Below are 15521 nucleotides of genomic sequence, written 5' to 3' on the forward strand. Positions count from 1 at the left end.
TTAAAGTATACACACACACACACACACACATTCGTGTGCGTGTCTTTTTGAATTCGATATTTTATTTTAAATTGCGATTTTGTTGTATGCTGCGCTGTGTTAGTTTCGTTATTTTTTCCCCATAAAAGATTAAACATTTTTTATTAGACATTCTTAGAAAAAAGTGTTATGCATCTGGAAAGTTCACGATATAACCTAATTTGATTTCTAAGTAATTACTAGGGACAAACTTGTAAAATTGAGCTTAAACAATTTTCTAAATATTCCTCACCTTTATTTGTCGGATTTTTGCTTCAATTTTAAGTGAAACTTTTCCAAACATTTCCCATTGTGGAAAATTTAATTATTATGACAAGGCATTTATCACAATGCAGTGAGTCAGGAAAAACATGTTTATACATATAGATGATAATTGAAACCCTTTTGATTACACAAGTAACAAAAGAAAACATATTTTTTAATTTTGTCCTTAAAAAAAAAACAGGCGTTAGGCTAAATTGGCAGAGAAATGTATAAATGATCCAAAAGGCTTTAAAAAATTGTATGATTGCAACATATTAATTTGCATTCATTATTGTTATGGAGATGGAGATTTCTTAAACAACAAGATTGTTTAAATAAACATAATTACATATACATATATGTATGTAAATGGACGGAATGAGACTTAAATATAAATACTATGCATTCATGTATAAAAATTAGCAATTGCAATTCGTTTTTGATATGTACTAGACATTGTTTAAACTCATCTAAGGCACTAAACTGATGAATGTGGAACGGTTGCCTTGTGTAACATTCCACCGGACGGTATCATTGTGCTTAGAATATTAGCAACACATTATCTAGCCCACTGGCATTGTGGACACAGTACTGTGGGGTGTTGTAGGACGCGAGCCAGCCAGAGAGTTAGCTGTGGATGCGTGCAGCGAGGCCATGGTGCCCATCTGAAAGGTCACAGTTAAACAAGAGTTTTATGATATTAGACGACAATGAACGACAAGTAACTTACACGTAAGTGCGCCAGATCTTCCAGCTTTGTAAGATCCACTAGTTCAAGGAACAGCGAATATACAACAGCCCAGCCATAGATGGAAACCAGACAAAAGATGCTCCAAAGCAGTACCATTATGATATTGTAGGCAAAATACAAATCATTAACAATGGCAAAAAAGATGAGAGCCAAAGCGCGCCAAACGGTGAAGATGGCAAAGGTCCACAGCCAGGGCAGCACCTTTTTTTCGTACTCCTATGAAAACAAAACATTTTAATATTTTAAATAATAAGAAAATAGTTTAGGAAGTCTGCTGCTAATTTGTCGATTGATAATTTAGATATAACTTTTTATGTTGGATGCTTTGTTACCCTTTTGCTCAGTAAGTGCTTCTGTGCTCCGAGTATATCTTGCTTTAAGGCATGAGTGAAATGAGAGTGAAATGTTTGCCAAACCAATCCCAACTAAATATTTAGCTTACCTTACGCAAGGCGACGCACAGTAAGACGCTGGTGACAAAGTTGATAAGCGCCATAATAAGCGAGAATAAAGCAAATACTATTAGCATGTTGCGTACTAGAAAACATTCGAAACATATGATTAAGTGGCTGCAATTAAATCGATGATAATAGGAAGCCATATATATACCGTGCTTGTTCCCAACATACACAAACTCGTACGATATGATATAGTAGCCATAATGGGTGGATCCTGGAGCAGCCATGGCATAACAATAGATATCAAAGATGGTAGTGCCAATGGTAAAGAGTGACAGAAACTACGGGGGCAAAGAAATAGTCAATCCACTTTCATGCAGAAGCGAATCATCGCACAAACTTACTACAGCAAATAGGCCTATAAGCATCGCACCTTTCTGTATGTCAATGTATTGATTGTTCTTCAGAAGTGGCCTCTGGTACCAGGGTATGCGTACGCTTCGCGTGGAACGCGACATTTTCGAATGTAAGTTAGTAGAGGATCTGTAAGGATACACATTTCATTGAAATATATAAATAAATCAATAAATATATATATATCCTGGTAACAAATTTGCATACCTGCCCGTGGCATGGGAGTACATCGAGGGATTCGATCGGTAGGTTGAGGGCGTTTTACGGCCGTAATTCATTTTAAATCCTTTTTTGTGACGTCACGCGCTGCAGGCTAATGAAATATGCTCAAGCATTCACTACACACGGATAGCTGGAAATTAAATAATATTAGCTGTGATCACATTTTCGATGCTAACGGGCGTGTCTGATTAATTTGTTGTTTTGGGTGTGTCAATTCCCAAGCTGAAGCCCAGCTTGAACGAGTTGGTTTCACGTGCTCAGTTAATAAATCTTAACCCTTCAGAAGCAATTATGTTTGATGTCGTATGCATTATTATATACTTATAATTGTTTTCCGCGTTTTTAATTTGAGCTATCCATTTATTTACCTGTAAAAAAATCAAATTTAGATGCTTTGCTACGCATCAACAACAAACACACTGAATCACAAAAGTGCTGCCCATTCGCTGGCACAGCGTTGCTTTGTACGCCGTGGAACGGTGGCGCAACTGTTTCGTATCAAGTGTGTCGATTGCCATAACCAATCGACAGCCGTTCGCACCAGCTGAATGTAGATCTTTGCTGTGACTGCCATATAAATTGTTATGGTATTTCCAAAATCTAACGCAAATGCCTAAATACACATAGTGTTAAACTTTTCATGTTAATTAATTAATGGCCTTATAAATGTGGAAACATGTCACTGCCGCGAATAACGGACTATGAAATATTGGAGAAGCTTGGAGTGGGCAGCTATGCATCTGTCTACAAGGCACGCCATAAAGTGAGCCCTTCAATTCAATTATTCTACGAACTCAATTATCTAAACACATTCACTCGTATATTCTCATAGAAGGAACGCACTTATCATGCCATCAAATACGTGGAAATGTCTTCTTTGTCTCAGAGCTCACGCGACAATTTAATAACGGAAATTCGCCTGCTGCGAGATCTGAAGCACAAGTACATTGTGACGCTTCAGGACTTTTTCTGGGATGACAAGTGAGTTCCAAAAAAATATGATGAGCGTATTTGACAGATTCTACTTGATAATGAAAACAACTACCATTATTTTTCAAATAATATTATTGTATCTCTTCTACGTCTACTTAAGAAACATTTACATTGTACTGGAATATTGTAATGCTGGCAATTTATCTGCCTTCATACGCACCAAGAAAGCGCTCCCAGAATCAACATGTCGATATTTTCTGCGCCAATTAGCTGCTGCGGTTCAGTATATGCGGGCCAACGACGTTTCACATTTTGATCTGAAACCACAGAATTTACTCCTTACACGCATTGCTAATAATGTCTCTCTAAAGGTTGCGGATTTTGGGTATGTATTTGAATAAATGACGACTGTGGTCCTTTAATCGTTTGCGTTTTATAGATTTGCGCAACACCTAAAACTAGGTGAAATCAATCAGCAGCTTAAAGGCTCGCCGCTCTACATGGCACCGGAGATTGTGCGAAACCATCAGTACGATGCCAAGGCCGATCTCTGGAGCGTCGGGGTAATCCTATATGAATGCCTGTTCGGAAAAGCACCCTATAGCTCGCGCACTATTGAGGAGCTGTTACTGCGCATTCGCAAGGCCGAGCCAATTGTGCTACCACCAAATGCGCGTATCAGCAATGAATGCCACAATTTGTTGCGTCGTCTTCTTGCTCATGAGCCTGCGCAGCGCATCTCCTTTGCGGATTTCTTTGCACATCCCTTCTTAGATCTCAAAACTTTTCCCTCGGAGCGTACGCTGAAAAAGGCCATTGACTTGGTGACTCAGGCGGTGGAGCATGATGAGAAACGAAGTTATAAGGAGGCTTACTATTTGTACTGCAGCGCATTACAATATTTTGTGCCGCTCATCACCGAAGAATCGGATGCCAGCCGGCGGCAGGAGCTACGCAATCGGGCTTTAGCCTACATGAAGCGTGCGGAGGAGATTAAAAATGTAATCATTGAGGATGAATACAAGCTACTGGCACAACGGCAGCAGACACCAGTATCGCAACGATCTGAAAAAGGCACCCCTGCTACAACTACTGAACCCACGAATCAAGCACAGCCAAGCACGTCGCGGATGATGGAAATGCTTGAGCCGGATGCGCGCTATAAACAGCTTTGTATGACATTTCATTTTATTCTGGTTCCAGTTAACCTGAAAATCACATGCGTCTATTACACAGTTCATTCGACGAGTTTTCTCTAAGTTTGTTCATTTTGGCGAATGGCTTGCTTTCGATTTTTTTTGTTACGAAACTAAAGAAGTTTAACTGCAATAGGAAGAACAAATATTGCGGAAATAATAAGATATTTTTTTTAAAGCTTATATTTTAATAATTTAACATAATTTTGAGATTACACTTTTTAATTATTTCAGCAAAGGTCGATGACTTTCATTAATGTTTAATTAATACGGAGACTTCATTTTAGTATATATATTATTGTTACATTATGCTTATATATTGTTGCTCATTATCGGTCAAAATAATTCATGTATGATTATGTTTATTTAATAACTACCTTTACAAATTGTAAATATCTTATATTAATATTGAATGTCTTTTAGTTACTCTATCGAGCTCGAGTCCTGCTATGAAGACAGGCCTGGAAATTGGGCGGCAGGGCGAGCTGTATCTATACGAGCGCAAGCTGAACGCCGCCTTGGAGTCGTATACCTCTGCTTTGGGCATTCTGGTACCATTTGTGAACAACGAGCCAAGGGGCGAGCGACGAAATCTGCTACTGCAACAAGTGAGTTGCAGGATTGTTTACGTATAACGTATGTAGAATGTACTTATCATTTCAGCTGGAGTTCTGGATCAAAGAGGCCGAGAGCATTAAAAGTATTTTGAGCGCCAAAAACTTGGATGAAGAGGAACAAAAGATGTTCACGGTACGCAGCTGCAGTATACAGTAGAAATTTGATGGCGCTGGTGCGCATATGTTGGAGTATTTTTGTAGATTCATGCTAGGATCGCTTAGTAAAGTAGTTTAATTACGTATTATATAGAGCATAGCTACAAATGTATCTAGATCTGGACTAGATAATAGTTGCTTCAGTTATGGGTTCTGTTTGACTTACATTTTCCGAAACAAAGAGCGTTTGCTAAAATCTGTTAGTTCTTCATATATATTTACTATATTCTATGGTTAAAAGCAGGGATGAATTTTTTAGTTAACTGAAAAAGAACGTTGTACCCTGCTTATAACTAGAGTTATTATAAATTATTTGTCACTAGAATGTATAGTATAAATCAAATTATTTTAGGCACTATCTGCACCGTTTCACATTCCAGCAATATTGCCAAGTTTTCTCTGGGACATCAAGCCACACGTTTACTTGTTTTTCTGCATTGTGATTACCTTAATAAAAATGGTTTAGTCAAAGATTTACATTAAATATTTACACAAATATTGATAAACTTATTTTTGACTTGATTCATTCTGTATATAGCGAATATATATATAGAACTGTTTGTCCTGACTGACTGTCTGACATTTTGGTGATTAACGCCCAGTCCAGACTGTAAGAGGTAGAAAAAAACGTTTATTTGAAACTTATTAGCTTACTACCGAAGCTCATTTTCGAAGATCTTTGTTCGAATTTATTTGAGGAAGGTTTCATTCTTTTCGGAAATTCCATTCCTCCTTTGTATAATTGGGGGTCAAAAGTGTGGTGGGTGACGTTTTGCGTTAAAACATATTTCCAACTATCTTTATAGAAAATGTTTAGAGACATGTTTCAAACTTTTTGAAGGTTGTAAAATGCGATTTAAAGATTTTTTCGGAGTTTTTAGTCTTGTCTGATTTTTATCAAACTAATTTTCGAAGCGCTACATAATTTATGAATGCGTGTTAAAGCGATTCCCACCCGCAATTGTGGTAAATTGGTGAAAGCATTGCAACTTTTTTGTTTACCATCGAATCGGATTCAAACTTATTTTGAAAGATCTTTGTCGCAAAATCCACTGCTTTTGGATGGAAAAAGATGGTCAATGGTTTAACGACCGTAAGTTTATGTTTCGGCATACTAGATTTCAAGAGATCAAGTTTTAAATGCTCTATGGGCGTGATATGGGTGAAAATTTTATATCTAAAATTTGAAGCACAAAATATGCCCCGGGCAAGGCAGGGGAATACCTGCTAGTATATAATAAAATCAACGAGACTCTGCTGTTCGATACGTGGTGGATAGGTCATCTTTTTTGCCAAAGATAGTTTCTATATACTTTATAAACATTGGGAATGAAACGTTTAGAAAACCCAATATGCATCCTAATCTTGGAATAAAACCCAGTCTGAGAGGCCAGGTGAATCTGGCTCTTTTATATTTATTACCCACCTATCGCTGGCCATAAATATTCGGCCTATCGCCAGTGCCAACTCAAATGGGTCGTGCCTATAAAAGGCGCTACTCGAAGCGCCGTGCAACTGGAGTCTACTCGAGATACCGTTTACTCAACAATATGCTTTCGTCGAGACTAAACATATTCGCACTCCTGTTGCTGGCAATCGTTAATGCCAGCGTCTACGCTGCTCCTCCGATGGGTCGGGTGGTCAATGGCACGGATGCCACGGTGGAGAAATATCCGTTTGTGGTGAGCTCGACGACTGATAAGTGTATACATTTATATCATATACGATTATAATGTGCTGGCTGCCCAGATTTCGTTGCGCGGTGCCAGTGGTTCTCATTCCTGCGGCGGCTCCATAGTTTCCAATCAATTTGTGCTGACAGCGGCACATTGCACCGATGGACGCAACGCCGGGCAAATCTCAGTACAGTACGGTGTGACCAATATCGGCGCAAGCGGACCCAACGTGGTGGCTGTCAAGCGGATCATTCAGCACGAGCTTTACAACCCAAGCAACAACTATGCCAATGATATTTCCCTGCTCCAGGTGGCGGAACCTTTTAAGTTTGACTACAAGACCGTTGCCCCTGTGCAGCTGCCAGCGCTTAACTTTGCTACGCCCCAGTTGGAGTCCGGCGGTGAGGGGACACTTGTTGGTTGGGGCCTGAATGCGGTAGGAGTTTTTTATTTTTCGAATTCCAGTAGTCAAAAAGGTGAACAAACATTTTGTCTTATCGTCTAGACTGGCGGAAGTATACAGACTACCTTGCAGCAGGTGCAGCTGAAAGTATATTCTGACGAGGAGTGCGTGGCGCGTCACCAAGGATCCACAGATCCCCGCTACCACATTTGCGGTGGCGTCGATGAGGGTGGAAAGGGACAATGCAGTGGCGATTCTGGCGGCCCCCTTTTGTACGACGGCCAGCAGGTGGGAATTGTATCCTGGAGTATCAAGCCTTGCACAGTGGCACCTTATCCTGGTGTTTACTGCAAGGTCGCCAACTATGTCGATTGGATCCAAAAGAGCCAAATAATATTGGCTTAGGCTCTCAAATAAAAACCCAATGAGCCTCGCAAATCATTTATCAGTCTTCCTCTTTGTACCCTCGCCTCGTGTGCTAATCCCGTAGTTAAAAGTCGCTATCGCCATGTGCTTATCGATGGCTGTAGTGCTTAATAAATCAAAGTGTTAAAAACCTTAAACTTTGAAGTCATCTTTAATCGTTCGTTCCAACCGCACTGAGAAAAATGATCCCTACACTTAATGGACGATTTTGTACTTAATCTTCGATAAAAAAAAAATGCAATTGGAATTTACTTTTAACTTCTGGCATGCCGAAAATGAAATATACTAGCCTACAAAAAAAATATACGAAAATCTCGTAAATAGCACAGTAAAACATAGGCCAAATGCCGAAACTTGTCAATATATTTTGAAAAACAATAATTTTGCTCACACAAGAGCTGAATTTGCGACCCATTATTCCTATATGTACATATATATTGTATGGTTAGTGGTAAAAGAGTATAATAGAGGGAAACATCTAGGACAACCAGTACAAATGCTGGGGACAAGCGTTTTCAGTGCGGCTAGTCCAAAGTCGCCTTCGTTTTTGTTCGGGTTCGAGACATGCCCGCATGCTCCTACAGCAAGAGAGTAAGAAGTACAATAGATTTGTGTATTAGAATGGCATGGCTGTATTTTTATCTTTTTATCTCGCACCCACTCTCAGTGCTCTTTCAATTTGTCTATGTACCGTTTAAATGTTTGTGTGGGCATGTAGCCGCACAAGCAAAAATGCCCACAAATTTAATTTTTCTCAAATACCTTCCCTTTTGAAGGACGAGTATTATGAATTTATGCGCTTGTGAGCCTGTTGGTGCCTGGCTGCCTGTCCGATGCAAATTTAACAAGATTTTGGGATTTCTGATTTTCGACCTCTACACACAGACACACACATGTGTGTGCTCATCGATAGCTCGCCCCGTTTTCAAGCAATCGATAAAATTCGATATCGAAATACGGATTTTTGCAAATATTTCTAAGCTGAGCTAGTCACCAAATTTGATACTTGTCTTTTCGTATAGTATACACAGATTTGGTATATTTACTTTATTGGGTATTTTTTTAAAAATCAACTAAATGTGAATTTGTGCGAAACGTCAGTTGATGTAATCGATGCTTCTTTTCTTTGTGTGGTACGAACAGATCAGATTTGTTGCAATATACCCCGGCGTTCGTAACTGTGATTTTATACCCTTGCAAAGGGTCTCAAAATGTGTAACGCATAGAAGGAGTGATCTCCGACCTCATAAATTATATATATTCTTGGTCAGTATCAACAGTCGAGTCGATATAGTTATGTAATTTTGCACTTAGTACATATGTAGGAACCGGCTGGATCGGGCTACTATATCATATAGCTGTCATAGGAACAATCGGTGGAAAGGTAGGCTCTTGTATGAAATACTCGATTAGTCAAGAATTTATTATTTTCACTTTGCTCTTCATATATAAACAAAATCCTATTAACATTGGACCAAATCTATATAGCTGCTGTTGAAATAATGAGTGAAATTGGTTTTAGAGCACTGTGTTGTAAATAATGAGTTACACTGATTTAACAGCACTGAAATATACACTCATAAACACTCATTCATACAAAAGCTACAGTGACCAAGTAGTTTTATAGAGCAAAGAGAAGGGACAAGGTTAAAATGTCATTTTGACACTTTAGCCTTGGTACTTCTATTGTAGTAATAAATATAAAACAAGTATAAAATCTAAAATCTAAAATCTAAAATCTAATGAATCTAAAACCGAAAAGACTTATTATTTAATTGTGGGCGATATAAGGCAATATTCCAATAGCTGACATAGGAACGAACGGTCGATAATTAAGTTATTGTACGGACCATTTTTTTTTTTAATACATATATTGACCAAACTTGGCGCTAATAAGTTACACTATGCTCCCTACATATATACAAAATCTTATATACATTGGAACGTTATATTATATAGCTGCCATTTTCGGTCGAAAATTAAGTACTTGTCTGGATAAGTTTTTTGTGTATCAAGATACATACCAGAAGATACTTAACAGAACTTGGCATTTAAAGGTTTTACTATGCCCACTTCATTTACGAAAAAAATTATTAACATTCGTAGAACAGTACTAAGATATGTATTTCAACAAACTCGGCATTTTCGAGCTGCACTATTCTCACATAGTTATAGTGTTGCTGGTAAATATTAAACTGTGCGTCCAAACTGACTAACTGATCTGTGATCAACGCACAGCCCATACCGTAAGAGTAGTTACCTTATGTGATGAAGGTGCACGTTAAGACGGGGTTTCGGGAAATTCCGAAAATTCGCGAAAAACGTTCGTATGAAACTTTTTAATTTACCATACGATCGGCCTCAAGCTTATTTTTAAAGATCTTTGTTTAAATTCAATCAAATCCATTCCTCCTTGGTGGAAATGGAGGTCAAAGATTTGATGGGTGGGTGACGTCTCGTGCTCCAATTAATTTCCAAGGAAAAATCATTTCTCTACCTCGGTAAAAAGTGCAATTAAAAGATTTTTTGGTAAAGCTTTAAGTTTTGCACGGTTTGCATCAAACTTATTTTGAAAGCTCTACATGTAAACTTAATGAATACGTGTTTTCGCGATTTAGAAAATTCCATCCGTATTGGTGGAAATCCGGTGAAAAAAATTAACTTAACTTTTTGAATTATTATCGGTTTCAAACTCATTGTCAAAGACCTTTTTCAGAACTTATTTGACACGCCTTCGCAAAGTTCACCGCTATTGGATCGAAAATGGGGGTCTGCAAACGCAAGTTTTTTATTCGGCCTCAAGACACTTACCACAAGTCTAACAAGGGCGGAAACCTCTAATTCCAACATTTGGTTCTTAATTCGATGTACTTTAAATATATAAAATAGATAATAGATAAAATAAATATATAAAAATAGAAGTGGAGTTCAAGATGGAACGGGGAGATTTCAATTTTCCACGGGCGTGTACTTAGTGGAAAGGAAATATCTAAAATTTTTAGTAGTATGTAGTATGTATATAAGTATAAATACTGTCATACGCACTTCATAAAGGCATATGTATGTTCCTACATATATAGTATAAGCAAAGATTATCTTTAAAAATACTATTAAATAGTCACTCAGTTTGGTTTTTTCGATATAAGTACACACTTACGTATGTATGTCAAGAGTGTGTGTAGTGCACGTGGCAAACTTAAACAGAAAAAAATTCTCTGTATTTAACACTTTTGGTGTGCATGTTTAGATAGCATGTACATAGCACTTGTTCACATAGTGATCTTTTGCGTACGCCATTTAGGGAAGTGAAAAATCGAAACGGTCGCTTTTTAATAAAAATGTTAATGGTCGTTAAGCTTAAAACGAAATTTGGCAATTTTCTCAATACAAAATTCGAAAAGCCAAGGTCCAAACCAATGCCTAGGTGCACGAACACGAACAACCATGTTCACAAAGCGAACCTTAACGTTCTTTAAAACTGTGAACCGAACTACAAATATTTAAATATTTTTTTTAATTGCAACCTTGTCTTAACAATTATTCCTCAAATAAAATTAAATTTTGATGCTTACATGTTTAATTTTTGAAGTCCGTAGACTTTAAAATCTAACTTACTAATGCTTGAAACTTACTCGCAAACGCCATTGACGTCAAACTGTAAGCGAAGACCGGCACCCTATGGTGAACGGAAAATATGCTTTTATGGCAATTGTATTAACCATGCCAACAGAAATTTATGGTCAGCTATGTTCGACGAACAGCATGCGACATGTTGGAAAGAAGCCAAAATTCGTATGTTAATTAACACCTCTTTAACATTTGTACATGTACCCAATATGCATACTGCTTGCAGTGTTAGAAACAACGTTAAAGGCAAGGCAAGGTTTATTTCTTGATTATTTTACTCATTCGATCTAAGCAAAAACAATGTTAGCTAATTTTGTTAGCGGAGCTGACAAATTTAGTGGAACGATCCTTAAGCAATTAAAATGTTGGTTTCAAATTATAAAAATGCATAATGTTTTAAAATTAGTTTTTGATCTTAGAAAATTACCTTTATTAATTCTAAGAATTAGCATATAGTAGTAGGTCCTATAACATTTATCAAGTAAAAGGTAGAGAGGTACGTTTTGTAGTTTTAACGCAGGTTTAGTTAGCACGATAAATAATTTTTAGCCTCCAAATATTCAGACTCCGAACCGAACCACTAAATAATCGCACCATCAAACCAGTAAACAACCGAATTAGACAGCTTATGCCGAATTACACGACTACTCGAATGTCCGATGCGCAGAATGTTCGACGAACATTTTGTTGCTGCAGTCGACGAATTCTGTTCAAACGCGACGCACGTGTTAAGCGGACGAAGCAGCTTTTAACAAATATTCAAAGTAGGTTTCAGCTGTGTCTTTGCTGAGTGAGGCACATGCAAGTGTTTACACTGCTTAACCAAACTTTGATTTAGGACTGTGAAAGACAGTGCAGCAAAATCAATTATTTAAGATTTCGCTTATTTTGGTGGTCGATAATGTGGTGCTTATAATAAGAAAGGCCAACCGTCGCCCTTCATGGCATTAAAAAGCAGGGCGTGTACTAGTCCGTTTAATTAAAAATAATTTGTCAATTGGCTGTATGAGTAGCAGCAGTAGGAGCGCTATTCTTCAGCAAATTAACTGGCTGCAATTGAAAGCGTTGCCACTTCTGTGCAAGAGGAGCACTAAATTACACCAACTGGCCCACTTTTGCATTAGTCGAATTGACGAAAGGCCTAAAAGTATGCAACAAAACGCACATAAAGTCGGTATACAAAATTCTGTCAAATCGAGCTCAATTTAGCGTAAATACTTAAAGCTCTGTGTTTAAGCAGTATATTCAAGGCCATCACACGTGTGCAGAGAATAGTTCAAACAACGTTCAGTAAAAGCAAAAGCGATTAGAAAACAATTTTTTGGAAAATTTCTTTTTGAACGCGGCCTAAATGTTTGCGACGTGGTCACGAATGCCGCAGCATCTGGCAGATTGTAGCATGTGACCTAAAGTGTTCAACTTTTTCGAACTGCTTTCCATTTTGCCAGCAGCCCAATACGAACTAAGCATTGATTTAATAATATAAATTGAAATTAGGTGTACATTAATAGATTAAATTATTTGACTTTGTTGTTTTCGAGCCCAGATACCGTAATCGTTTCGATTTAATAGAACTGCAGAATAAAAGACGCTGGCATATAAGCACCTTTATAAGGTGTTTATATACTTTGTTTGTTTCATAGAACATTTGTGACCTTAGAGCATGTCAAAGGAGGTGCAATGAAAAATATATGGGTCTATGAACTTTATACACTATCTAGAAATGTTATTTCCATTATTTTCCATTTATACGAAACAATTGGAAGAAAAGATTTCGAATTTTAGACAAGCGCTTTAATATGGTATTATGTAAGCCAATATTTATTTGTAAAATATTTATTAAAATATTTTTTGCAATAATTACAGTACACTAGTTACAAATCTATAGGATAAAAATTTAAAATTAATGTCTACGATGTAATTAGGTTGATTTGTGTAATTAATATTTGCTATTAATACAATACCTTTTTGATCCTTTTTACATAAAGGTTAACAAACATTTTGACCTCTAGAATCATCTGCCAGAAACAACAAAAACATAAAGAAAAAAAAATAAATATAAGATAACAAATTAAAATTAAATAACCGCAAAAAATAACTAAAGACCAGATAAAAGCTAAGAACGAAAAGAACCCGAAAAGAACGACTAAAGGAAATAAAAGTAAATAAAAAGCAATCAAGTGAGCGTAAATAGCACATTTGCAATATATGTGAGTGGAAGTGTTTGCTGTGTTCATCTGCTGGCCGCGTCAAAGGTTAGGTATCATACGAACATTTTGCACGCTAACTGAAAAGCAATGCCAACGGAGAAGGTCGTGTCATCCAAAGAGTACTCCAAGGCCGGTCGGGCAGCTGTTTCGGCAGTTTCTGGACCTCCATGGGCGGTGCTGCTGTTGGGCGCCATTTTGTTTTGCAGCATCAGCCTTGGGAATGTCGAAGGCCTCAAGTGCCACATGTGCGGTCAGTACAACGAGGGCGTGGGCTCGATAACTCCCTGCACGAACTATTCCAAGGAGATTGCGCATCTCTATCTCAAGGAATGCCCCAAGAAGAGTGAAAAGTTCTGTGTGGTAAGTAGAATTATCACTGGCTAATACTAAATTATACACAGAGTAAATTGTACACGGTATGTATAACATTTACTGGTTTCTCAACATATATATCTAAATTGCTATGCATTTTTTCAACGATACGCACTTCCAAAGCCTATCTCAGGATAAACTGTGCGAAACGAATCATCACATTAAGCTATTGGAATTGGATGGGGTAACGCTATCCAAAAAATGAAATATACTTTGTCTAGAAGATACATACATTTGTTGACTAGCTCCTTAATGATATGATGTATGCACAAATACCAGAAAACAGAATTACCAAATCGATTTTAATCGAAGGGGGTATATTTAAACGCATTTGGATGATATATACGCATATGCCCTGAACATTTTATCTCTATATATAAAACTGTTTGTACTGACTGACTGACTGACTGACTGATTGGTGATCAACGCCGGCCCAAACCGTAACAGCTGGGAAGCTGAAATTTTCACTGTAGTTACCTTATGTGATGTAGGTGCACGTTAAGACGGGGTTTCGGGAAATTCCACTCGCAAGTGTGGAAAAATCGCGAAAAACGTTTGTATGTAACTTTTTTGGTTTACCATCCAATCGGCCTCAAACTTATTTTCAAAGATCTTTGTTCAAATTCATTTGAGGGGTGTTTCACACTTTTAGGAAAATCCATTCCTCCTTGGTGGAAATGTAGGTCAAAGATTTGGTGGGGGAAGTTTCGCACTCAAATCCATTTCCAGAGGTCTATAAGAAAAATTATTTGAGACGTATTTCACACTTTTCGCAGAATTCAAACTTCTTCGGGGGAATGCGACTTAAAGATTTTTTGGGCGAAGTTTTTTTTTTTCCCGATTTGCTTGAAACTTATTTTGAAAGCTCTTTATAAGAATATAATGAATACGGGTTTCAGCGATTTGGGAAATTCCACCCGTAACATTGGTAAATTGACAGAAAACGTTTGTATGTAACTTTTTTGTTTACCATCCGATCGGCCTCAAACTTATTTTCAAAGATCTTTGTTTAAATCAATTTAGGGGTGTTTCAACCTTTTCAAAAATCCGTTCCTCCTTGGTGGAAATTGAGGAAATTGGTGGGTGACGTTTCGCGTTCAAATTCATTTCCAAAGATATATGTATATGAAAATTTATTTGAGACGTGTTTCTCACTTTTCGCAGAATTCAAACTTCTTCGGTAGAAATGCGATTAAAAAATTTTTTGGGTGAAGCTTTATTTTTTCTCGATTTGCTTGAAACTTATTTTTAACTTATTTTTAAGAATATAAGGAATACCGGTTTCAGCGATTTGGGAAATTCCACCCGTAACAATGGTAAATTGGCGGAAAACCTTTGTATGAAAGTTGTTTGTTAACCGTCCGATCAAAATCATTTTCAAAGCTTTTTGAGAACATTTGTTTTATAACATACGTGCCACGGGCAAGGTCGGGTTGTATCCGCTAGTAATATAATAATGACAATAATATAGTACAGTGTATTTTCTTTACAACTATAGTTGCATTTAAAAGGGAACATCACATCTCACACCTTAAAAAATTGAGCCAGATTTCATTTAATTTTTGAGGTACATATTTTAAGAAGCGTCTTTTGATAAAGAAACAAGTAAGAGGTTCTAGTCGGGAGCTCCCGACTAGGGGATAACCTGAACCATCTTCTTCCAACACCAAATGCAGATCGCGCTACGCGCTCGTTTGCTTTAGTAGTAATAAAGAAAAATGAAAAAAAAAAAAACAGTTCCCTTGGCAGCGTTCGAACTCGCAAGAGCCACACCATTAATTGGGTTTTAATGAGAAAAAACAAACGAATTAAAATATCAGCAAAGAAAACAATACAAT

General features: G+C 37.3%; 4 protein-coding genes and 1 long non-coding RNA gene across 7 annotated transcripts in view; 3 read left to right on the top strand and 2 right to left on the bottom strand.

The window, feature by feature from the left end:
• pasi2 (Protein) lies at window positions 1-2546 on the bottom strand. Its single transcript, XM_064694842.1, has 7 exons — window positions 2436-2546; window positions 2053-2197; window positions 1836-1974; window positions 1643-1772; window positions 1476-1570; window positions 1013-1249; window positions 1-947 (listed from the first exon to the last, which is right to left on the bottom strand). Exons 2-7 carry the CDS (start codon window positions 2121-2123, stop codon window positions 846-848), a joined length of 774 nt encoding a protein of 257 aa, XP_064550912.1. The 5' UTR covers window positions 2124-2197; window positions 2436-2546; the 3' UTR covers window positions 1-845.
• On the top strand, window positions 2488-5479 carry Aduk (Another Drosophila Unc-51-like kinase). 2 transcript variants are annotated; one of them, XM_064694304.1, is made up of 7 exons: window positions 2488-2830; window positions 2900-3048; window positions 3161-3385; window positions 3440-4173; window positions 4620-4804; window positions 4860-4946; window positions 5322-5479. In XM_064694304.1, the coding sequence occupies exons 1-7, from the start codon at window positions 2744-2746 to the stop codon at window positions 5433-5435; spliced, it is 1581 nt and encodes a 526-aa protein (XP_064550374.1). In that variant the 5' UTR covers window positions 2488-2743; the 3' UTR covers window positions 5436-5479. The 2 variants fall into 2 exon arrangements, with proteins under 2 accessions (XP_064550374.1, XP_064550451.1); XM_064694381.1 differs by having other exon boundaries at window positions 2491-2830; window positions 5350-5479.
• A 999-nt stretch (window positions 5480-6478) lies between these two features.
• LOC135436916 (chymotrypsin-2) lies at window positions 6479-7611 on the top strand. The gene is made up of 3 exons (XM_064694725.1): window positions 6479-6651; window positions 6719-7081; window positions 7151-7611. Exons 1-3 carry the CDS (start codon window positions 6520-6522, stop codon window positions 7451-7453), a joined length of 798 nt encoding a protein of 265 aa, XP_064550795.1. The 5' UTR covers window positions 6479-6519; the 3' UTR covers window positions 7454-7611.
• LOC135437230 (uncharacterized) lies at window positions 7078-8380 on the bottom strand. The gene is made up of 2 exons (XR_010437657.1): window positions 8166-8380; window positions 7078-8052 (listed from the first exon to the last, which is right to left on the bottom strand). It is a non-coding gene; the product is annotated as an uncharacterized LOC135437230 (long non-coding RNA).
• Window positions 8381-11803: 3423 nt separating this feature from the next.
• Window positions 11804-15521, top strand: part of LOC135432311 (uncharacterized) — a 68214-nt gene continuing 64496 nt past the window's right edge. For both annotated transcript variants that reach the window (XM_064687993.1, XM_064688074.1), the window contains exons 1-2: window positions 11804-11865; window positions 13090-13671. In XM_064687993.1, coding sequence (XP_064544063.1) covers window positions 13399-13671 — 273 coding nt within the window. In that variant the 5' untranslated portion in view covers window positions 11804-11865; window positions 13090-13398. The remainder of the gene's footprint in view (window positions 11866-13089; window positions 13672-15521) is intronic.

This window comes from Drosophila montana, unplaced genomic scaffold (genome assembly GCF_035044405.1).
Source record: "Drosophila montana isolate Dmon_TW-CO22-7 unplaced genomic scaffold, ASM3504440v1 contig_1083_1, whole genome shotgun sequence".
In the NCBI taxonomy this organism is placed as follows: domain Eukaryota; kingdom Metazoa; phylum Arthropoda; class Insecta; order Diptera; family Drosophilidae; genus Drosophila; species Drosophila montana.

Coding starts and splice junctions, on each gene's coding strand:
- LOC135436916 (XM_064694725.1), top strand. CDS start 6,520: ATGCTTTCGTCGAGACTAAACATATTCGCACTCCTGTTGCTGGCAATC. Junction 6,652..6,718: donor TGGAGAAATATCCGTTTGTG/GTGAGCTCGACG, acceptor CTGGCTGCCCAG/ATTTCGTTGCGCGGTGCCAG. Junction 7,082..7,150: donor TTGGTTGGGGCCTGAATGCG/GTAGGAGTTTTT, acceptor CTTATCGTCTAG/ACTGGCGGAAGTATACAGAC.
- pasi2 (XM_064694842.1), bottom strand. CDS start 2,123: ATGAATTACGGCCGTAAAACGCCCTCAACCTACCGATCGAATCCCTCG. Junction 1,773..1,835: donor TTATAGGCCTATTTGCTGTA/GTAAGTTTGTGC, acceptor TTGCCCCCGTAG/TTTCTGTCACTCTTTACCAT. Junction 1,250..1,475: donor TGTGCGTCGCCTTGCGTAAG/GTAAGCTAAATA, acceptor TTGTTTTCATAG/GAGTACGAAAAAAAGGTGCT.
- Aduk (XM_064694304.1), top strand. CDS start 2,744: ATGTCACTGCCGCGAATAACGGACTATGAAATATTGGAGAAGCTTGGA. Junction 3,386..3,439: donor CTAAAGGTTGCGGATTTTGG/GTATGTATTTGA, acceptor TGCGTTTTATAG/ATTTGCGCAACACCTAAAAC. Junction 4,174..4,619: donor TGCGCGCTATAAACAGCTTT/GTATGACATTTC, acceptor AATGTCTTTTAG/TTACTCTATCGAGCTCGAGT.